We start from the raw sequence: 23,377 nt of genomic DNA on the forward strand, positions 1-23,377 counted from the left end.
TTCTAAAATGTGAAAAAAAAATAAAATAATTATAATAAAGAATAAGTGTTTCAAAACTTTTGACCGGTAGAGTGTGTGTGTGTGTGTGTGTATATATATATATATATATAAGACCTCTATACAGACCCCTTCATTTTTTTCACATTTTATGTTGCAGCCTCAATCTACACTCCATACCCCATAATGGCAAAGCAAAAAGCAGATTTTTGATAACTTTGCAAATTTATTAAAAAGAAAAAACACAATTATCACATTGACATAAGTATTCAGACCCTTTGCTATATGACACTTGAAATTTAGCTCAGGTGCATCCCATTTCTCTGGATCATCTATGAAATGTTTCTACACTTTGATTTGAGTCCGCCTGTGGAAAATTCATTTGATTGGACATGATTTGGAAAGTCACACACCTGTCTATATAAGGTCTCACAGCTGAAAATGCATATCAGAGCAAAAATTTACATTTACATTTATTCATTTGGCAGACGCTTTTATTCAAAGCGACTTACAAAAGAGGAAGACATAAGCGAATCATCTTAAGGAGACTGTGTTACAAAGTTTCACTAGCATCAGAATAGTATTCAAAACAGATTAATGTGCAACAAGAAATTATTATTATTATTATTTATTTTTTTTAATGACTGGTTAAGTGCTCATGGATAAGATGTGTTTTAAGTCGTTTTTTTGATGACAGAGAGTGAGTCAGCTTCACGGATGGAGTTGGGAAGGTCATTCCACCAACGTGGCACGATGAAGCTGAAAGTCCGGGAAAGTGTTTTGGTGCCTCTTTGTGTTGGTACAACAAGGAGACGTTCCTTAGCCGACCGCAGGCTTCTAGTGGGTGCGTAGCTCTGCATAAATGATTTTAGGTATGCCGGAGCAGACCCAGGGACAGTTCTGTATGCCAGCATCAGAGCCTTGAATTTGATACGTGCATCAACCGACATTCAGTGGAGAGAGATGAGGAGTGGTGTAACATGCGCGCTCTTTGGTTCATTAAAGACCAGACGTGCTGCTGCATTCTGGATCATTTGCAGGGGTCTAATTGCACATGCAGGGAGGCCTGCAATGAGAGCATTACAGTAGTCCAGTCTAGTTATGACAAGTGACTGGACAAGCAGTTGTGTGGCATGTTCGGAGAGGAAGGGTCTTATCTTCCTGATATTGTAGAGTGTAAATCTACATGATCTTGTGGTCTTTGAGATGTGGTCTGTGAAATTTAATTTGTTGTTGATGGTTACCCATAGATTTCTGACTGTTTTGGAAGGCGTTACTGTAGTTGCACCCAGCTGCACGGTGATGTTGTGTTCAACAGCAGGGTTGGCTGGAAAGACAAGGAGTTCAGTCTTGGCTGGGTTGAGTTGCAGGTGGTGTTCCTTCATCCAGGCCGAGATGTCTGCCAGGCAGGCAGAAATTCGAGCAGTTACTGTGGTGTCGTTGGGTTGGAAAGACAAGTAGAGTTGCGTGTCATCAGCGTAGCAGTGGTAAGAGAAACCATATGCCTGAATGATGGGTCCCATTGATGTTGTGTATATAGAGAAGAGAAGTGGCCCAAGCACTGATCCCTGAGGTACCCCAGTAAGCAGGCGGTGTGGCTTGGATACCTCACCTCTCCAGGCTACCTTGAAGGACCTACCTGAGAGATAGGAATTAAACCAGTCAAGCACAGTTCCTGCGATGCCCAGCGAGGAGAGGGTAGAGAAAAATAAAGCTATGAGGTCAAAGGAACTGCCTGCAGAGCTCAGAGACAGGATTGTGTCGAGGCACAGATCTGGGTATTCTACAAAACAATTTTGGCTGCATTGAAGGTTCCCAAGAGCACAGTGGCCTCCATAATTCTGAAATGGAAGAAGTTTGGAACAACCAGGACTCTTCCTAGAGCTGGCCGCCTGGCCAAACTGGGCAATCGGGGGTGAAGGGCCTTGGTAAGAGAGGTGACCAAGAACCCAATGGTTACTCTGGTTGAGCTCCAGAGATCATGTGCGGAGATGAGAGAAACTTGCATCACCTGCGCAATACCATCCCAACGGTGAAGCTTGGTAGTGGTAGCATCATGCTCTGGGGGTGTTTTTCAGCAGCAGGGATTGGGGGAATGGTCTGGGTTGAAGTAAAGCTGAACACAGCAAAATGCATAGATATCCTTAATGAAAACCTGGTTCAGAGCCCTCAGGACCTCAGACTGGGCTGAAGGTTCACCTTCACCTGCTGAGATCGCACACTCTTCAGTAGGAGGTGTGTCACACTTGCTAATTCAGAATGGTTGAGGTGTGACAGACATACCAACTCTCTCTCTGATTCCCTGTCACTTGGAGTTCGCCGAAGTAACAGGAGTAATGCTATAACATAAACAATGTTAATACACTGAACTATGATGCAATTTGTGATATGTGGCTGAGTGCGGTCGCTGATGAAAATATTCAGATCAGCATGACGCCTGGCCAGTTCTTCAGTAAAAGAAGAAGCTCAATGGTCACTTGACCATGCCACAAAAGCCCGGCTCAGAAAATGAAAGATTTTTTTCTAACAAGTTTAATGTACTTTCACAGTTGTTAGAGCCATTAACACAGCAGGGAGTCCTGTCAGTCAAGGGATTAACGACCTCCCACTTGCAGACGCATCCTGCGAGGTTCGACTTCTTCTTACTGGCTGGCGATTATGTAAATTAATCTTAAAGCTGAAGTATGTAGTTTCTGCAACACTTGCGCCATCGATTGGAATTGCAAAAATAAACAGTGTTTTCAAAACAGATTTCTGAATATGCCCCTCATCTGCCATTGATCAAACAAAGAGATAATCCCTCCCTCAACTCAAACCCATTGGTTGAGTAACGTTGTTGGGTGGGGTCTAAGCGGGTGGCTCAAAACAGGAATTTTCATAGTTCCACAGAGACACAGTGTTTATAGTTTTCGAGATAATTAACCAGTGAATGGTTTACTGATAGTTGTCTCTTTATGCTAAGCTGGGATAGAAGAAAGTATTTTAACACTGAAAAAAGTTACATCAGCTTTAAGACTGAATTTGGCTAGTATGGCACCAGCTTAATACGTTTTCATTTGAAAACACATTAATTTTGCTACGTTTACACGCTCTAGCAGAGTTGGGGTCTTGATGTTGTGGCCTTGGTCTCAAGATGTCTTGAGACCATATAAACGTGGTCTTGGTCTGGATCTGGGTCTTGATTTATGGTATTAGTCAAGATCAGCAGTGTATTTACCAGTGCACTAAATGTGATAATTATTTCAACCACTAGGCATGGCAACTTCACCATTACTTTGAAGTAATTGTAAGTACAAGAACTATGGTCTAACAACACAAAGCAATCATTAGTTATTTATGGTTATAACTGCCATGTAGAGGCCATGACTTCACTCACGGTAGCCACGGGACCCAACAAGCTCGTTATGTTTTCGTATTTCAAGCGGCAGATCTTGCGTGTACTTCACCTTCAGGACAATGACCCTAAGTACACAGCCAAGACAACGCAAGAGTGGCTTAGGGACAACTCGGTGAGTGTCCTTGAGTGGCCCAACAAGAGCCCGAACTTGAACCCAATCGAACATCTCTGGAGAGACCTAAAAATGGCTGTTCAACGATGGTCCCCATCCAACCTGACCGAGCTTGAGAGGATCTGTAGAGAAGAATGGCTGAAAATCCCCAAATCCAGGTGTGCAGAGCTTGATGCATCATACCCAAAAAGAGTTGAGGCTGTGATCGCTGCCAAAGGTGCTTCAACTAAGTACTGAGTTAAGGGTCTGAATACTTATGTCAATGTGATATTTCAGTTGTTTCTTTTTGATAAATTTGCAAAGTCATCAAAAATCTGTTTTTTGCTTTGTCATTATGGGGTATGGAGTGTAGATTGATGTGAAAATAATAATAATTTAAAGAATTTTAGCATAAGGCTGCAACATAACAAAATGCAAAAAAAATGAAGGGAACTGAATACACTGTGTGTGTGTGTGTGTGTGTGTGTGTGTGTGTGTGTGTGTGTATGTGTGTGTTTATAATCTGTTGATGTGAGCATAATTTATTCCATTAATTATGTTGATATTCAATTTATTTCATTTTGATCATAAGTGTTATAATTGTTGTTCACTGTTTTTAGATTCAAGGAGGAGACCCTACAGTAACTGGTACAGGTACAAATTTTTACCTTCATTTCTAATTATGAATTGTATGTAGTTACTCATGTATAACAATAGCAGCATTTGTCCACCCCAGTTACCCTCTGATATTATGTTTGGTTAAGTGTGTTGAAATTGTTAGTATTATTTCACATGCACTTGTCAAGGAAAGTCCAAGAATCAAACTTTTGCAATCAGTTATCTTTTCAAGTATTGTACTACTTAAAGAAAAGCGCAGTTTAAACAAAAAAACTAAAGCTTATGAAATATTAAAGCAAGTGTTGCAAGTTGTCCAATCAATTGCAGAAAGTTTAGAACCGAGGCCTTTCGTGAAATGGAAAGAAATAGTTATATAAAAAAATCGGTACTGTCTTTTTCGTTTTCAGTTATTTAGATTAACATTTAATTTGTTGTTGCTGGTTTGAGTCAGTCTTTCTTACAACATGACCTCAACCCTAGCAACAAACAAATGCAGCATTCAGTAAAAATGTAAAAAAGGGATGTGCTCCTGTGGTCATGAGTTCTAAAAGGTGCACATCTAATAAAAACAGAGAGGGTAAAAAGCTCCTCCACAGCTCCTTGAATAGAGGTCTGTACATCTGAAAAATGTTATCCTAAAAAAAAAAAAAATGCAGGAGCCTCACCTGAGACCCTATGCTTTCCATTTCTTGCACTCTGTTTTAGACTTTGAGGCTGCAAGCAACTTTTGTCTTCCACTCATTCTCACACTTGTGTTATGCACATTGAGATGGGGTTTGCAATTGCGTTTGACCTAAAAATAAATGCAAAGAAAGGGAGAGATTTTGCATCAATGCAAACTGTGGATTGACAGTCTAACCGATTTGCTTTTGGTGATTTGAGTGGGACAGAGAGAGCAAGCGATTGTTTACATAAGTAAGGAAGGAGTTTGCAGAGTCCTCATTCATTCTGTATATGTTACACTCCAGGGTGTGTTTGCATGTGCAAGTGATTTTAAAAGAACATAATTTGTGTTTCAGAAAGACAAAACACCCTAATTAAATACTTCACCACCAGTCAAACCTCTTGAATATGTCTGTACAATAGAAATTAAATGGTTAAAGAATAGATAAAATACTGTATAGTACCGTTTTTGCAGCTGAAAGTTTTTGTGATTTGTTTTCAGCTAAAACAGTGTAGCCTTATTTTGCCTGCTGTTAAAGTTACTAAAATTTCTTTTTATATCATGAAGCATCATAAAATGCACATTGATAAATATTGGCTTATCCAAGCCAAAATAGCTTTTAGACAGATTTTCATTAAGGCTTTCTGTGTTCAGACTCTTAAAATAGATAATATAAAGCAAATCATCAAAATGTGTTTTGGAGGCTGAGTAGTCATGAGAATGAAAAATTGCACAACATTTCTTCTGAAGAGACACTGTGTTCTGTAATAATGGTGCGTTGTTTGGCTGTGACTACATGCGAAATGATTCAGGATCGTTTTTCTTCCAAATGTAATGAGGCAGTTTGTTATCAGTGCAATCTGAAAAATTCACAACCTACATTGACACAAACACAGACAAAGTTTTCAGATATACTCTATGCATTAATATGTGTGGATATAAAGTTCTATGTATTAAAAATTAATGTGAAAGAAGAAATCACAAAAAGTTTTCCCATTAGATGAAAAGAACAAAGAGAACATTTAAAGCGTACACATAATCATTTGGGGCCGTATTACAGAATCATCCTAGATCTAGAATCCTGTCTCTTAAGTAAGCAAAGCAGTTTCAGTTAGGATCTAATACCCTGTTAACACACGGACGTGAACAGCGCGATGCAACACATCAAGACAAAAAGCAAATCTCTCCCTTTACAATCAAACATTGCAGTTTACACTTGATGTGTCCGATGCACCACATCATTCTGCTTTGCACGGACAGTTTATGGACACCCTGTTTTATTTCTGCATTTCTGAGCTGCACGTGCTTTGCACTCATTGTTTCACTAAAGACAGTGTCACACTAGCCGACTCCAAACAAGTCATTTTTGACTGAGTGTGTCACATTTACCGACTGTTTTGCTGAGATCTCACACTCTTCAATAGGTGTGTCACACTTGCTGATTCAGAATGGTTGAGGTGTGACAGACATACCAACTCTCTCTCTGATTCCCTGTCACTTGGAGCTCGCCGAAGTAACAGGAGTAATGCTTCAACATAAACAATGTTAATACACTGAACTATGATGCAATTTGTGATATGTGGCTGAGTGCGGTCGCTGATGAAAATATTCAGATCAGCATGACGCCTGGCCAGTTCTTCAGTAAAAGAAGAAGCTCAGTGGTCACTTGACCATACCACAAAAGCCCGGCCCAGAAAATGAAAGATTTTTTTCTAACAAGTTTAATGTACTTTCACAGTTGTTGGAGCTATTAACACAGCAGGGAGTCCTGTCAGTCAAGGGATTAACGACCTCCCACTTGCAGACGCATCCTGCGAGGTTCGACTTCTTCTGACTGGCTGGCGATTATGTAAATTAATCTTAAAGCTGAAGTATGTAATTTCTGCAACACTTGCACCACCGATTGGAATTGCAAAAAAAAACAGTGTTTTCAAAACAAATTTCTGAATATGCCCCTCATCTGCCATTGATCAAACAAAGAGATAGTCCCTCCCTCAACTCAAACCCATTGGTTGAGTAACGTTGTTGGGTGGGGTCTAAGCGGGTGCCTCAAAACAGGAATTTTCATAGTGCCACAGAGACACAATGTTTATAGTTTTCGAGATAATTAACCAATGAATGGTTTACTGATAGTTGTCTCTTTATGCTAAGCTGTGATAGAAGAAAGTATTTTAACACTGAAAAAAGTTACATCAGCTTTAAGACTGAATTTGGCTAGTATGACACCGGCTTAATACATTTTCATTTGAAAACACATTCATTTCAGAGTTGGGATCTTGATGTTGTGGCCTTGGTCTCAAGATGTCTTGAGACCATATAAACGTGGTCTTGGTCTGGATCTGGGTCTCGATTTATGGTCTTAGTCAAGACCAGCAGTGTATTTACCAGTGCACTAAATGTGATAATTATTTCAACCACTAGGCATGGCATCTTCACCATTACTTTGAAGTAATTGTAAGTACAAGAACTATGGTCTAACAACACAAAGCAATCATTAGTTATTTATGGTTATAACTGCCATGTAGAGGCCATGACTTCACTCACGGTAGCCTCGGGACCCAACAAGCTTGTTATGTTTTCGTATTTCAAGAGGCAACTCTTGCGTGTACTTGCCAACACGCTTAAGTCACGCAATAATTTTTAAAATATTTATCTATTTCGCTTCAGAAGACATTAATCCATGTCGTATGGATTACTTTTATGATGGCTATATGAGCTTTTTGGAGCCTTAAAAATTTGGCACCCATTCTCTTGCATTTTTTTGGACATACAGAGCTGAAATATTCTTCCAAAAATCTTTGTTTGTGTTCTGCAGAAGAAAGAAAGTCATACACATCTGGGATGGCATGAGGGTGAGTAAATGATGAGAGAATTTTCATTTTTAGGTGAACTAATCCTTTAAACTTAAACACCTCTGATTGGCCGTTACATTTATGCACTCAACAGACATGCCTATGATTTTGAAAAATAAACATTGTTATTTTGTTATATTAATAATGCACATGAAACAATTGTCAGTTACCCATGGTTTAAGGAAGTCCGGCGAATCAATTCTTTCAAACTGTTCATTTCAATTATTGCCATTGTTTTACATCAGCATTTGTCTTTCTTTATTTTGATCAGAGATGGTCAGGGTTATTGTTAGTGAAGAGCATTCTGTTTATGCATAGTTATTTTAATAGTTTAATTTTTAAATTTAAAGATTAATTTAGTATTTAATGTTAACATGTGAAGCAGCCATCTGTGTTTTGAGTGTTCATTTATGATGCACAAAATCTTGAAGGAATTTTGCATAATTTTGAACCAATCCTAAAGGAATTAGATAAGTATTATCGAAGAATACATTAAAAACCTATTGGATGATCTGAAATGTTATTATTTCATTTAACAATCTATTAGCATTACTTGTGTTTTTTAGTTTTTTTTCTTCTCTTAAAAAATTATGCCTGCAATAAAGAGCCATATATGACACTTTTTTTATCTTAATTGTATTACGGTATAAGAATAAACAGCTTTGTGACACCTGGGTGGTGGGGGAATAAATGGAATGGGTGTACATGCAGTGAAAATCAGACCAATGCCATTCAGACCTCTACTGTGGTGGACAGCCTAGGAGCTACATCTTCTAGGTTGTCCACTAACCAATTAAATTCACTGTAGTTGTCTGGAAAATGCCAGAGCTGGCAGTGGTAAAATTTGCATTTAAAAACTTTGAAGAAGATTCTTCAAATATAAATTAAACATCTTGATTCATTAAAATGTACTGCCTGGTTCTTGGACCAGCAGGTCTTGGTCCGGATCTGGGATTATGACATAATCTCTACTGGTTGACATATTTCTGATTGTATATACCAGCATTGTGCCCAGCACTAGTCGCAGGCTATAGAGAAAAATGTTAATACATTATTAAAATATCTGGCTAAATAATTGCTATTCCTAATAACCGTTCGTCTTTATCTTGAAACTAAAGTGCCTAAAGTGTTTAAAAATAAAAAGATATATTGCATCTTATGAAAATTCCACCGAATCATGCAATAATTTAGAATTCATTGTTTATCTCTTTATTCATGAACTAAATCATGTTAGTCACCATTGTTGTTTTGAATCTTATTAACCTTGTTAGCCTGGCCGGTTGATTTCCCTCCACTTCCTATAACCCTTTTTTTTTCCTCTTCCATTTTAATCAGTTCAGTGGCATGGGGGAAGGAAATGTCAGCAAGGTCATAAATTATGCAGAAATGTCACCTGGGGAATGTTTATGAGGGTGTGCTAGTTTTAAAAGGCAGATTGGTGCGCAGTAAAGCCGTCACTTCACAACGACTCCAGCTGCTGAGATTGGACATTAAACGCCTTAATGGTCTAAAACTAGAATTGTGCAAAACTGTGATTCTCGTCATTTGAAAAGTACAAATGATTTTAAAACTCACATGTGTGTTAATTTCAGATTATTTTACTCTGGATAGGGGCACCTGGCAGGGTTGATCTCTTTCCCCATTATTGTTCTGTCTTGCCCTGGAACCATTAGCAGCTGCGATAAGAAAGGAGGATGATTTTCCCAGGGTGATGGCGGGAGGTGTGGCGTATAAGCTTTTGCTTTACGCAGATGATATTTTATTATTCGTCTCCGACCCTACTAGATCTATGCCTTGCCTCCACAGAATTATGAAATCCTTTTCTAAGTTCTCGGGATACAGAGTTAATTGGTCTAAATCCAAAGCTTTGGCTTTGACAGCGTACTGTCCAGTAACAGCCTTTCAGCCGGGCGCCTTCCAGTGGCCCAAACAGGGCATTAAGTATTTGGGTATTTTATTCCCAGCAAATTTGTCTGATTTAGTTAGAGTTAATTTTGACCCTTTAATAAAAAGTTTTTCGAGCGATGTGGGCTTCATTACATTTATCTATGATTGGGAAGGTTAATGTTATTCAAATTAATTGTATTCCAAAATTCAACTACCTGCTACAGTCTCTCCCTGTAGATGTCCCTCTCTCTTATTTCAAGCAATTTGATAGCATAGCGAAGTCTTTCATTTGGAATGGTAAACGTCCCAGATTACATTTCAGTGTGTTGCATAGGCCGATTGACAAAGGTGGGCTAGGCCTACACAAGATTTTGTTTTATTATTATGCATTCAGTCTCAGACATTTGGCTCATTGGTCACTTCCACCTGAGAGAGCCCCTTCCCGGTTTTGTATTGAACAGGAAGTCCTTGCCACTATTTCGCCATTGCAAAGCCTTTCTATCAAACTAACCAGAGAAGTTATACCCTGTTATCTCGCATTTGCACTCAATATGGACAAAAGTGTTTAATTCTGACATTTATTTAAATGTTGCCTTGAGCATATGGCTGAACACAAAATTATGTATTAATAAGTCCCATTTCTGCAGGTCAGAGTGGATTGTGAGGGAGGTTAATACGCTCTGTGACCTATATGAGAGTGGAGTGTTGAGATCCTTTGAAAATTTGGTTCAACATTTTGGGATTCCCAGATCTCAGTTCTTCAGGTATTTACAGCTGTGCCACCTGCTCTGTACTATTTGTTGGAGTAGCATACACACCCCTAAAGCGGCGAATACTCTGGGAGTGGTGATTACTGCTTTTGGAAAAGGACATGAGACATCAGTGTATTACTCCTGCTAATTCAGAGTCTGGGGGACAGAGGTTTAACTTCTCTCAAGAGATTATGGGAGAAAGATTTAAACTTGGTATTGGAGGAGGGAGTGTGGGCTAGGATTCTAAAAAACGTCAAGTCTGCATCTAGAGATGCAAGGGTGCGCTACATGCAATTCAAGATTTTATATCGATTCTATTGGACACCCACTAGATTGTATAGGCTTGGTCTTAAAGACACACCCACCTGCAGGTGATGCCAATCAGAAGTTGGAGACCCAACCCATGTTTTTTTGGTGGTGTGTTAAGATCCAAGAATTTTGATTGAAGGTTCAGAGTTTTATGTGTGACGTATTGGGCACACATATCATTTTGCCTCAGACTCTGTATTTTAGGCAATGGGGCGGTCATCAATATAGGGAATAAACATCATAAAATTTAGGTCCTAACCAGTGTCATGATCGCCAGACAAGTTGTTTTAAGGGGATGGAAGTCAGCTGGAGCGCCCCCCTTTCAGGAGTGGTGCTCAGAGATGGGGAGGGTGGCGTGTTTCGAAGAAGGGTCTTCTAGAAGACTGGGGAATTTGGATTTGTTTGTTGGGATATGGGGCAAATATTTGGCATTCTTGGAGGGCTCTCAGGGTGGGGCAGGAGAGAGAGGTGTTGTTATTGATGTGTGTGATTATTAAATGTATTTTATTTGATTTTGTGTGTGTGTGTATGTGCTCATGTGTGACCACAGGGGTGTTTGTTGAGGGTCGGGTGGGTTTGGGGATTGGGAGGGGAAGAATAAATTTTTTGTGTGAATCAATAAAAATGTTAATCGCATAAAAAAACAAACTCCCATGTGTGTTTGAACTGAGAGTTTTCAAGACACCATTTAGGTTGTGGAACAGTTTTTCTAGTCTTGCTGTTAAGTAAAGTCTTATGTAGCACACACACATGATCACTTGCTGAGTGAGGTGTATCCAGCAGAGCTTTTGATTGAACGTGTTAAAGCGTTAATTAGTGTACCCGGTATGGATGCCTTCGGCATGAGCTGTTTGTTTATTGTGGCAACACATGGTGCCTGTGTGTGCAGCATTTGGGTTTTAGTTTTTAAATGTGTTGAAGTTATTTAAAAAGACAATCTAGGTCAAGTCCAGCTAAATTGCTGTAATATTTCAGTAGAAAACCTGTGGAAGGGATAGAATACTTGTTCAATCTGTGCCGCGATGGCCAACCATTGCTAATTCATTGCAGTGTTTTTTCTTTAATTAATCTGTGGTGTTTGCTAAGACAAGCATCACTGTCGTATTGCCAGGGATCTATGATGTTAATTTTATTTTCCTCAGATCTTCTTTTGTCTGTCGTTTTGTGTTTCAGGAGGTGAGTCTTTTTTGGGGAAGCCATTTAAGGATGAGTTCAGGCCCAATCTGTCCCACACAGGTTGTGGTGTTCTGAGCATGGCTAACTCAGGACCAAACACAAATAAATCCCAGTTGTGAGTACTTGTTTAATTTAATTGTTCACATACTCTATGAACTTTAACTGTTACGAAAACTCCATATTTATGTGAAAACAACACAAGAATGTCAAAGATGATGAAAGGTGCCAAGTTTCATTATGTTTTTGAAGAACTTTTACACCATTCTCAGCAAAAGTTTTGATTTAATGACTCTAACAATGGAAAATGGTATATCCATGTAGTGTAAAGTACTTAAATACTTGCCTTGAATGCATGTGATCATTATTTAAAAAAATATAATAATATTTGGGTAAAAGTATTTTTGTTTTAAATATCAGAATTTTTTTAATCATACTGTATTATTTTTAGTTTTCTTTGGGCTATACTATTTGATATTTGACAACCTAGTTAAACCTAAACTAACTTTCCATGTCATAAAATTGTCAAATGTATTATCTTTTGTCTTACTGTTTAGAATTGCTGCTTTTTAATGAGATTTTATTTTCTTGCTGCTTTTGAATCTATGCCCTACAAAAAAATCTCAAATAACATTTTAATATGGGAATTTAAAACCAGAAAATTATACAGTTGTGGCCAACAATATTGGCACCCTTGGAAAAAATGAGCAAAGAAGGCTGTGGAAGATGACTTTATTGTTTATCCTTTTGATATTTCACTCAAAATATTCAGAAAAATCTACCCTCAAATGGATATCAAACAATTGCAAACACAACACAAGTTTTATCAAAATAGTTTTGTCAAATATACATGACACAGTTATTGGCACCCTTTTATTCAATACTTTGTGCAGCCTTCCCTTGCTAACAGCTCTATATATATATCTGAATATACTTCAGATATATTTTACTAATAAGAATTTCTAGGGGTGCCAATAATTGTGGCAAACGTGTTTTGGAGAAAAATGTGTATTTATTAATTAGATATTTTCCCCCTTTCAATTAGTTTATTTCAATTAAAAGTTAGATTTTTGTGAATATTTTGAATGAAAAATCAAAAGGATAAAAATAAAGACATATTTTTCACAGCCTTCTTTGCTCATATTTACCAAGGGTGCCAATATTTTTGACCACAACTATAGAAGAGGTGTATTTAAGTCATTCTTTTGTGAACTGCATTTTTAATGTATTTTTGAATAAATTAATAGACCCCTTTGCTGTTTCTTTTTCGTTCAGCTTCATCACATTTTGCTCATGTGCATACCTGGACAGGAAGCATACTGTATTTGGAAGGTAATCTCATTTATAGGTTTATTTGTGCCTTTGGTCATACCTTTTGTCATTTCCACATGTCTTTTACTTTCACATCGCTCAGGCTAAAGAGTACTCTGTTGGTTTGGCTATAGAAAGCCTTTGTAAAGTGTATAATAATGTTTGTTAGAAAGGAAGTTTATTTGGTTTCTAAACTGAGCTGCTTTCTGCTAAAGGTCAGCAATGGATCAGTAAACATACACAGTAGCTTTACCTGTGCCACTGCTGGAGCTCTGAATGTGTGTGTGTATGTGTGTTGTTTTGAACTTGCATTAGGGTCAGCATGTGAATTCCTCTTAAAGAATATACAACATGTGTGTGTCTATATTTGTATATATATACATCCAAAAATAACACTTGTTAAGTAACAAACGCAAATAAAAAGGGGTACTGGTGAGAAAATAAATCTGTTAATCATAAGTGGCTGGTAACTGCAGCATATAGGGTGTTTTTCAACAATTTCATGTGAGAGAGGTTGATTTTCATTAAAACTAACAGATTTCGGGCCTGTGTAGCTCAGCGTGTATTGACACTGACTACCACCCCTGGAGTCGCGAGTTCGAATCCATGGCGTGCTGAGTGACTCCAGCCAGGTCTCCTAAGCAACCAAATTGGCCCGGTTGCTAGGGAGGGTAGAATCACATGGGGTAAACTCCTCGTGGTCGCGATGAGTGGTTCTCGCTCTCAATGGGGCGTGTGGTAAGTTGTGCGTGGATCGCAGAGAATAGCATGAGCCTCCACATGCTGTGAGTCTCCACAGTGTCATGCACAACGAGCCACGTGATAAGATGCACGGATTGATTGCATTAAAAAATTACGCCTGTCCCACAGTTTTGCCGTAATTTCCACCACACCAAACAGTTTTGCCCCTAACAAAGTTTTTCAAAAGTTAGTGTGCTTGTTAACAAGTTGACAAAATTGTCAGTGAAGAGATGAAATATGAGACAAGTGACGTTTAAAGAAAACAAAGAAAATTCAAGATGAATAGCACTTGTGAGCACAGAGTATTTTTATGGGGCATCATTTCCAATCAAGCTGTAATTTTGCCAAATTATGCAAAAAGTGTGAAAATATTATTAGGCTATAAAATCAGACTAGACTAAAGGAGCCAGACATTTTATTAAAAAAAAACGTTAATGTCATTTTCAAAACCATCATTTCTACCACGGAATTTTATTAAACACTGTAACGAAGTTATGAAGTGGTGGGAATTTTCATGACTCTACAAATAAATGACATAAGTTCCCTATTATGCAAATTATTATATATATTTTTTTAAAATAATGCAAAATTATTTATTCACCAATGCCAGGTGTGACTAAAGTTAATTTTGGACCCTTGTAATTTTGTGCAAAGTTTATGTAATTAGTCTGCACTCTAAGAGGATGTGTATTTTGGACAGTTCCTGTATAAATTAAATGGAAAATTTTGTGTTTGGTCAGCTTTCTCTGTGTAAACGCCTTTCTGGGGTAAAGCATGTCTTCTGTTGTATCAGAACATTCCAGAACACACAAACTCACACAATCTAAGGGAAAGTCTTGCCCATTTGGCACTGAGTTGAAATCCTTGGGCTCTAGCTGTGGAATTCAGAGGCTTGTCAACATAAGCCTGAACCAAACTCTTGTGTACACACACACACACACACACACACTCACAAACTCGCACTCATCAAACACACTCGCATCCACCCCACATCAACAGAAACTCTGTGTTATTACTGAGCACGTGCAGGGAAACTACATGCACACGCCCCTCGACCCTCAGCCTATGGGGCACCTAGAGACCTGAGCACCTCTTAAAGTGGAAATCTCCCATGGCAACAAGAGGCCCCTCAGGAACTGCTGTATGAAGAAAGAAAGTACACAATAAGTGTGCATATAGATCTAACAAAACAAACGAAAAATGGGCCATCATTTATTGATCATGTGCACAGTAAAGAGTTAGTTGCAGCCCTCCATAGTTAAGAGGATTGGTTCGCTCAGAATTGAAAATTCTGTCATTATTTACTCACTCTCATGTTGTTCCAAACTCATATAATTTTATGTCCTCGGTGGAACAAAAAAGGATGATTTTAGAAGAATATGTCATGCTGAGCTTTTCCATAAAATGAAAACAAATGGTGACCAGGGACTGTCAAGCTTAAAGTAGTCAATATAACTCGTGCACTGTTTTCCGAGTCCTCTGAAGACATACAATAGCCCTGTGTGAGTAACAGATCAAAACTGATGTCATTAGTCTCTGAAAATCTCATTCATGCTTCTGCATATTCATAATCAGCGCATCACGATAGAGGAATAGTTCACCCCAAAGTGAAAATCCTGTCATCGTTTTTGTTCACTGTAGCCAACAATTTTGAAGATGTGATGGATGGCTGGATGGATAGATATAGGCAGGGTTGGGAGGGTTACTTTTGAAATGTATTCCACTACAGATTACAGACTACATGCTGTAAAATGTAATTTGTAACGTATTCTGCTAGATTACTCGAGGTCAGTAACGTATTCTAAATACTTTGGATTACTTCTTCAGCACTGGTAGATTTTTTTTCACTTGTTTTGACTATAAAACTCTGCCAGTACAGTAAGACAAAATACACGTTAAAAATACATTCTCTGAAAAACCTAAATATCTTATGCAGTGTTGTTTCTACACAAGGATTTTTAGATAATTGTACAGGAAAACAATACAAAAATTATTATCAAGAATATGATTTTTCCCTAATATCAAAGGTCTTACTAAAACAAATTATGATCCAACGTGAATTTTCTTGATAAAAAAATATGATAACGTGCATGTAAAATGGCTAGAAATAGCATTTTAGCTTAGCGTAAAGCTGACAATTTACACAAGGTTTATTTCTATTTTGTGCTCTAGACTTCAAACTTACTTCTCTGTCTGCTCGTATGAATGTAACGCATCATAAGAAAGTGTTTCACTGCTGTTCAAATACACTTTGGATCACATCATTTATATGTATAAATGTTTTCCATCTGAAAGGACTAAATATTAAATGAAACAAATGACAATACAATGCAAAGTAATCTCTTCAGTAATCAAAATACTTTTTGAATGTAACTGTATTCTAATTACCAATGATTTAAATTGTAACTGTAGTGGAATACAGTTACTAATATTTTGCATTTTAAATACGTAATCCCATTACATGTATTCCGTTACACCCCAAACCTGGATATAGGAATGGATGGATGGATAGAGGGATGTAAATCCACCATCTATCCATCATAGATAGAAAAAAGAGTGATAGATGAATGGATGGATGGATAGAGAGATGGATGGATAGAGGGATGTAAATCCACCATCTATCCATCATAGAAAAAAGAGTGATAGATGAATGGATAGATGGATAGAGAGATGGATGGATAGAGGGATGTAAATCCACCATCTATCCATCATAGATAGAAAAAAGAGTGATAGATGAATGGATGGATGGATAGAGGGATGTAAATCCACCATTTATCCATCATAGATATAAAAAAGAGTGATAGATAGATGGATGGATGGATGGATGGAAGGATGGATAGAAAAATGTGATAGTTGGGTATATGGATGGATAAATGGATAGATAAATAGAAAAATGAAAGATAGATTGATTTATGGATGGCTAGAAAAAAGAGTGATGATTGCTGGATGAATGAATGGATAGATAGAAAAAGGGATGATGGATGGATGGAGAGATAGAGAGATGGATGGATAGAGGGATGTCTATCCATCATAGATAGAAAAAAGATTGATACATAGATCAATGGATGGATGAATAGATATTGTTTCAGTTACAGCACTTTTTCCTTGCAGCTACCATATTTATGATCATCAGCTGAACTAAATGGCGGTGAATGGACAAACACTCATAAAACGATATCAAGAAAAACCTCAAAAAATGCTTTTGATCCATGCCAAGTCCCAGGAAAGGTGTTTTCAGGACATGCTTACGCAAGCGAGTCTGATGTGTGACCAGCGAGTCCACACGACTACCAGTACATCACTGTAAACATCTCTCATTCAGAAGTTACGAATGCCTTTGTGTTGTTTTCTGCTCTGATTTGTTCAAAGTGTTATAAAACGTCTGATAATCCCGTCTGCATGAATGTAAGAGCTGCTTTTAACACATGAAGAATACACGAGAGGCAAATTAGTTATTAAGAATAATATGTTTACACTGTAGTCTGGCGGTGTGAATAAAGTCTGTGCTTCATAATCTTATGATGTGTTGTTTATTGACTAACATTAGTATATGTACATTAAATACTGTATATACTATATATTCACATTATAGTGCTTTTTCATTCATTACAACTTGTTATAGTTATCGCAAACCTTTATACAGTCTGGGTGTTATGAATAGCATCGTCCTATGTGCATTTCCAATTTAATTGGATCCGAATCGGTGATGATATAAATATAATTGGCACGTGTACAGATAACTGAATAAATGAACAAAGACCCACAAGTGTTTTTATCCATGCTCTCCCCATTCATCGCTGCTTGACTTTGGCGAAATAAAGCCGTGTCACTTAAAAGATAAAACTTTTATTTATAGAAAAATTACATTTTGGCTCTGGTAATTAAACAGCAGTATCAACTTTTCAAGGTTTATAAATAGAAACAAAATCTAGCCGACTTTTGCCGCATCCCACAGTGCAGCACAATGAAGAAATATGGAATTTTGTTCACAAACATGGCGGCGCGGTCATACAGTGATGTCACATGAAACAGGTCAATAGAGGGATGGATGGATAGATGGAAAACAGAGTGAGGGATGGATGGATGGATAGAAAAAAATAGTGATAGATGGATATATGGATGATAGATGAATGAATAGATGGATGTGGGTAAGAAAATGATAACAGGATATTCATTTTTGGGTGAAAGAGTTCGATTCAGTCTCATTGGATATATTATCATAATATCTCATTTACTCTTTGCAGCTGAATTTTAACAGGGAAAATCTAATCTTTCTTAGAGTGGTTGGTGGTTTTGAGACTCTCACAGCGATGGAGAACATTGAAAGTGATCCTAAGACGGATAAACCCAAGGTGCTGAAGCATAATATCAGAAATGTAGAATTTTATGGGATAAATGCATTTCTGCACAGTAGTGTTACTTCACTGACTCACTGCACCTCCTGCTTAACTGCTGTCATATCCCCAAATGCTTGAGAATTTTTCCCCTGAGAATACTCCCATTTAAAAGAGCCGTGTTGAGAATATTGATTTAATTCTGTTACTTTGTTCTCTTTCCTTTATTGTTTATTTGTTTGGGTTTTCAAGCATGTTTCTATGCTTCATGTGTTCTTGTTACCCGAATAAAACTGCATTTTAGCTTAGTGCAGCAGATTGTTTGACATCTAGGATTGGTGCTTTCCATTTTTCCCTGTGCTTTCAAAGATTTCATATTCCAAAGGCAGCACCAGGCACATGGGCTGTCACTCAATCGTTCTGTCTGTTTCTTTCACATTCTCAGTCCGAGATAAAGGTGCTGAGCGCTACAGTATTTGTGGACCCCTATGAGGAAGCAGATGCACTGGAGAGTATTTGTGTGTTTTTGTACACACAGACATTCAATGTCATACTTCTTATTGTTTTTCATAGCGCGCAGTACATGCGTGGTTAATGTCAGTGTGATACTGTGTGTGTTCAGATTGCGGCCGAGTGTGAGAAGGAAATACAGAAACAACAGGAAACTTCTACTTCAGTTACCAAGACAAAAAACAGAATTGCAGCCTTAAACCTTCAGACCAGGAGTGGGCAAATACATTAACATGGCTGCCAAGTGAGTTCACATACATTCATGTTTTTTAATATGACAGCCTTATAAGAGGCCGTTCACACCAAACATGTTTTTGCGTCCATCTGCGCTGTAAACGTGCTAGATTGACGTCTTTGACCTTTATGCCACATTCCGCTGTTTTTACACAGGAGCGCCACATTTTTAAGACATTGTTTCAAAATAAACTTTTAAAAAGTGTCTCAAGACCTGCATTCTGTTCGTTGCACTGCATCTAGCATTTTTCTTAACACAAGAATGCATTCAGTCTCAAATATGGCAAGACTTTACAGACCTTGTTTGTTTACAGAATATTGCATAGTTGAGTGATTATTCAGGTTTTTCCTTTGCTTCTAACACCGAAGTGATTCATACTGTATACATGAAGTCTGTTGACTTACAGTATGAAGTATTTTGAAATTTACTTAAGTATGTTGAAATCGGGTAATTCTCAACATTATCACAGTAAATTTTCAGTTGAAATTCTTTGTTATATTCTAGCTTAATATGTGTCAACTACTGTATAAGTAAGCCATTTGTTAGTTGATTTCACCTAAAAGTGTAATGCTGTGGCTCTCTGCATGTTATGAGCAGTTCTGTTCACTTACAGTTTTTAATTACATTATACTTTGTATACACCCCCGGGTGCCGACATGTTTGTGTGACATCACGCACCTGTATCTTGGTAAATCGGAGTTAAAAATTTCCGCACGAGTTTCCAAGTTGTAATTCCGACTTCAAGTGGCGTTCCATTGCACTTTTCCCACTAGGAAGTTGGAAAATCCCACTTTCCGAGTTGAATGGAATGCAGCATAAATTGTGAAATTTTAAATAATACCTAGCTATAGAATGTCAGATTTATTTAATCACATTGGTTTTTTTTTTTTTGTGTTTCCAGGAGTGTTGGTTATTCATGTTTTTGGGATGTTACCGACATAACATCAGAAATTAGCATAATTAATACTGATTCAAAGTAATGGCCAGCATCATCCAATCACTGTCAAACATTTTAAAATAAAATTAAGCATTATAAATTATGAATCTATGTACTGATTACCATTGTCCCATGTCTGCCAAACATGTTGAGTGGTCCAAACATCATCTGCACCCTGAAACTGAACTTTTGGTCAGATTTAAGTAGTGAATGTCCAAAGCTGCATAGAGAGATATAGGATGCTCCCTTGCTCTTTATTTAGTAAATGACTTAACCTCCAGTGTGCTGTCTGTCCACACTGGTCACAGAACAGTTCGAAATGCACCTTATTTTCACCCTAACTCATTAAAAAGCCTCTAAAAGCAAGATTTTCAATTTTTTTGATGAACTCATTGATTCTCAATGTGATAATGCACAGTAAATATAGGATTTCAAAGGAAATAATTTGCTAAAGTTTGCATTAGTGTACATTGTGTTTAGCAGCATGTCGTTCCGTGTTAAATCGTTCACATTTTAAAAATGGCATATTGGATGACACTAGAGACACTAATCTTTTGACTCAAACAGGTGTCAATGTAAAAACTTAAACAGGTTTCTTACCAGATGTGGTTTTGTTGGCATTTCTCCCAAAGACTAACTCTGCTGTAGTTGGCACCATGTTGTTTTGTCACATGACTTGGTGCGTCGAACGTTTAACCATTTACTGACAGCACACAATCTCCTGAACTGAGATCAGTCAGTTTAAATTAATTTAAAGTATGTCTTTCGTATAGCAAATCTAAAATACAGTGTCCATGCATGTGTATGTGGGGTTGCATGAGGATAAAGCTTTCTTTATTGTAGGATTTCTTGATTTGATCCATTACACTTAAGTTTATGATATCCATTAAAAATGCCTATTAATGACAGAGGATAGTCCTCTTTATGTATAAAGGGCAAATTTGATATTGTCTTAGCTGCTTTCATTAACAAAAAAAAGTCATTCTCTGCACATGCATACATAAATGGACTTCTACATAAACAGTTAGATCTTTAATGGCAGGATCATTATTATACTTAAGCTTAAAGTCTTATCATGGTAATTGAGGGTGTTTGTGGGTGTCAGTTGTGAGGGGTTTGTCCCGAAGCACAGCAGGACTCAGGATATGAGCAGAGTTTACTGAGAACGGCAGGAGATCATTCTTATTATTCTTCACAACCCCACTGTTTCTCTCTCTTGCACACACAAACACACACACACACACCTTAACCCACTGACTGAAAGAGAAGCAAACATACATACACACACTAATGCAAACACCTGCTGCTCACACCAGAGTTCTGGATCACAAACACACCCACACTTCACCATAGCTCCATCTCTCACTCATGCAAACTGCCTACGTTTGGGTTTTATTCATGAAATCACTTCAGGTCAAATACTGGTAATTATTGACTTGTTGCCCATGTTGTACTTTATTTATTTATTTATTTTTTTTCCTTAAGTCCTCTTATAATGTTACTCAAAGTTTCATGACCTCTGTGATGATTGGCTAACCTCTTTGAGTAACGTTTACTTCCAGGTTGAATTAACTTTTACATTGTAAATGTAATGACATCATCTAATAGTTATATATTTAATTAGGATGGCATTAAACAATTAGTGTGGCATTATTAACTTTAACATATACATTTACACTACATATAAACTAATATATCTAGAATACAAATATCTAGAAAAAAAAAATATATATATATATATATATATATATATATATATATATATATATATATATATATTTTACCCCAATCAAAATATAGTAAAAAACAGCAGCAATTAACTACATTTTTTGCTTCAATAAAGAAAAGAAAAAAATACCTTTTAAGGCTGCATAGGGTCTCAGTTGAATTAGTAAATAATTTATGGGAAGAAGTTAATTTAAGAAGAAAATGTTATACACCTCAGATTTAATAAAAATATCTGGCATCATTTGTTTGCAGATGCCACTTGTTTATATATATATATATATATATATATATATACACATTTTCAAGCATTGCTTAAGTGTCCAAATGTGTTTTGGGGTCAAAACACATTTCTCCATCCTTCAGTAACTGCGCTGAAATGTGCCAAACAAACTGTTCAATTCAGACTCAAACTATCACTATTGAATCAATTACACAAACATAATTAACTTGAAATGTCTCATTCACTCTCCTTTATAAGGAAACAAACCCTCCACTAGTGAAGCGCCTGCCAAGAAACCCAAAGGTAGATCAGGATTTGGAGACTTCAGTTCCTGGTAGAAGCTTGATATGCTGTGCTGTCCTGCTTACTAGTGGCAGATTCTTACTCTGTGCAGTGTTTGCAAAAACATTTTTTTTCCCTTTATGTTTGCTATTTTGTATTGGAATGATGAACATTATTGTATTTTAATGGTATAGTTCACCCAAAGATGAAAATTCTGTCATCGTTTACTCACCCTCATGTTGTTCCAAACCCGTATGAATTTCTTTTGTAGAACACAATGTTAGTCTCAGTCAACATTCACTTTCATTCATTTTATTCTATACAATGAAAGTGAATGGTGACTGACGTGTTCCATGGAAGAAGGAAAGTCATACGGTTTTGGAATAACATGAGGGTGAGTAAATGATGACAGAATGTTTGGGTGAACTAGTGGCAGAGACTCTTCAGTTGACACTGAAAACTAAGCCCTGTAAATAATGTTTTATTTTTGTATTTTTTTGTCATGTGAAATGATGTCATCTATGCAGAAATAAATGGGTTTTGCTAAAAGTCAGGCATGTTCATGATTCAGTGTTTTTTTTTGTTCTTTTTTTTTTTTTTTCAGTCATGTCAACTTTTACAGCTGTAAAATGAAAATGTCACTCCAAAATGAACATTTTGTGGTCATTTAGTTACCTTAATGATGCTTCAAAGCTGTATTTCTTTCTTGTGTGGAACACAAAAGGAGATTCACTTTCATTGTATGGAAAAACTATGCAATGAACAATTTTTCACAGAAGAAAGTCATACAGGTACATAATATAATTTTCTTAATCAATAAGGGACCATACTGAGGCAATAAAAATGTGTCATTTTCTAAAAAGGCAAAATTTGCTCTTTCCTTTGAATCAGTTCATTTTCTCCCATACTTTTAGTCTTCTGTCAAATGCAGGTATTTACTCTGTATGTGACTAATAGATATTCTCCAATGGGATGGAGCGCTCTGATGAGTCACACAAGTTCCAGAATGCTGCATTGAAAAAATGCCATTCTTTGTAGTTGACAATAGAGTATTTCTCCACTTTTGGTCGTTGTGTCTGTGGTTTTCAATGCCTTTTCCTGGGGGGTTTCCTGTGCTTGCTAGCTTCGTCCTTGGCTGTTCTTGCTGAGTGGGTAGTTTTATTTTTATGCCGCTATGAACGAAATATGGTCCATTCTGTGCTGAGGGCCAATTACACTCACTCACTGTTTCTGAAAGTTATTGCCCATTTCACTTCCTCCAGTTTGCATCATTATCACTCTGTCTTTCACTTTGGCTATGTTCAGAATGGAATACTGGCTTACTGAATATTACGCAGTA

The 23,377-nt window shown here is 37.2% G+C and overlaps 1 protein-coding gene across 7 annotated transcripts in view; it reads left to right on the forward strand.

Moving 5' to 3' along the window:
• LOC127430360 (RING-type E3 ubiquitin-protein ligase PPIL2-like) overlaps positions 1 to 22,591 on the forward strand; it is a 67,784-nt gene extending 45,193 nt beyond the window's left edge. For 3 of the 7 annotated variants that reach the window (XM_051680106.1, XM_051680123.1, XM_051680129.1), the window contains 5 exons: positions 4,106 to 4,139; positions 11,741 to 11,858; positions 13,016 to 13,072; positions 18,072 to 18,144; positions 18,572 to 18,881. In XM_051680106.1, the coding sequence (XP_051536066.1) occupies positions 4,106 to 4,139; positions 11,741 to 11,858; positions 13,016 to 13,072; positions 18,072 to 18,144; positions 18,572 to 18,721 (432 nt within the window). In that variant the 3' untranslated portion in view covers positions 18,722 to 18,881. Of the gene's footprint in view, positions 1 to 4,105; positions 4,140 to 11,740; positions 11,859 to 13,015; positions 13,073 to 18,071; positions 18,145 to 18,571; positions 18,882 to 22,014 lie in introns of those variants that run through there. The other 4 variants (XM_051680108.1, XM_051680107.1, XM_051680115.1 and 1 more) reach the window with 4 other exon arrangements.
• The last annotated feature ends 786 nt before the right edge of the window (positions 22,592 to 23,377 follow it).

Source organism: Myxocyprinus asiaticus, chromosome 3, assembly GCF_019703515.2.
Source record: "Myxocyprinus asiaticus isolate MX2 ecotype Aquarium Trade chromosome 3, UBuf_Myxa_2, whole genome shotgun sequence".
Lineage (NCBI taxonomy): Eukaryota > Metazoa > Chordata > Actinopteri > Cypriniformes > Catostomidae > Myxocyprinus > Myxocyprinus asiaticus.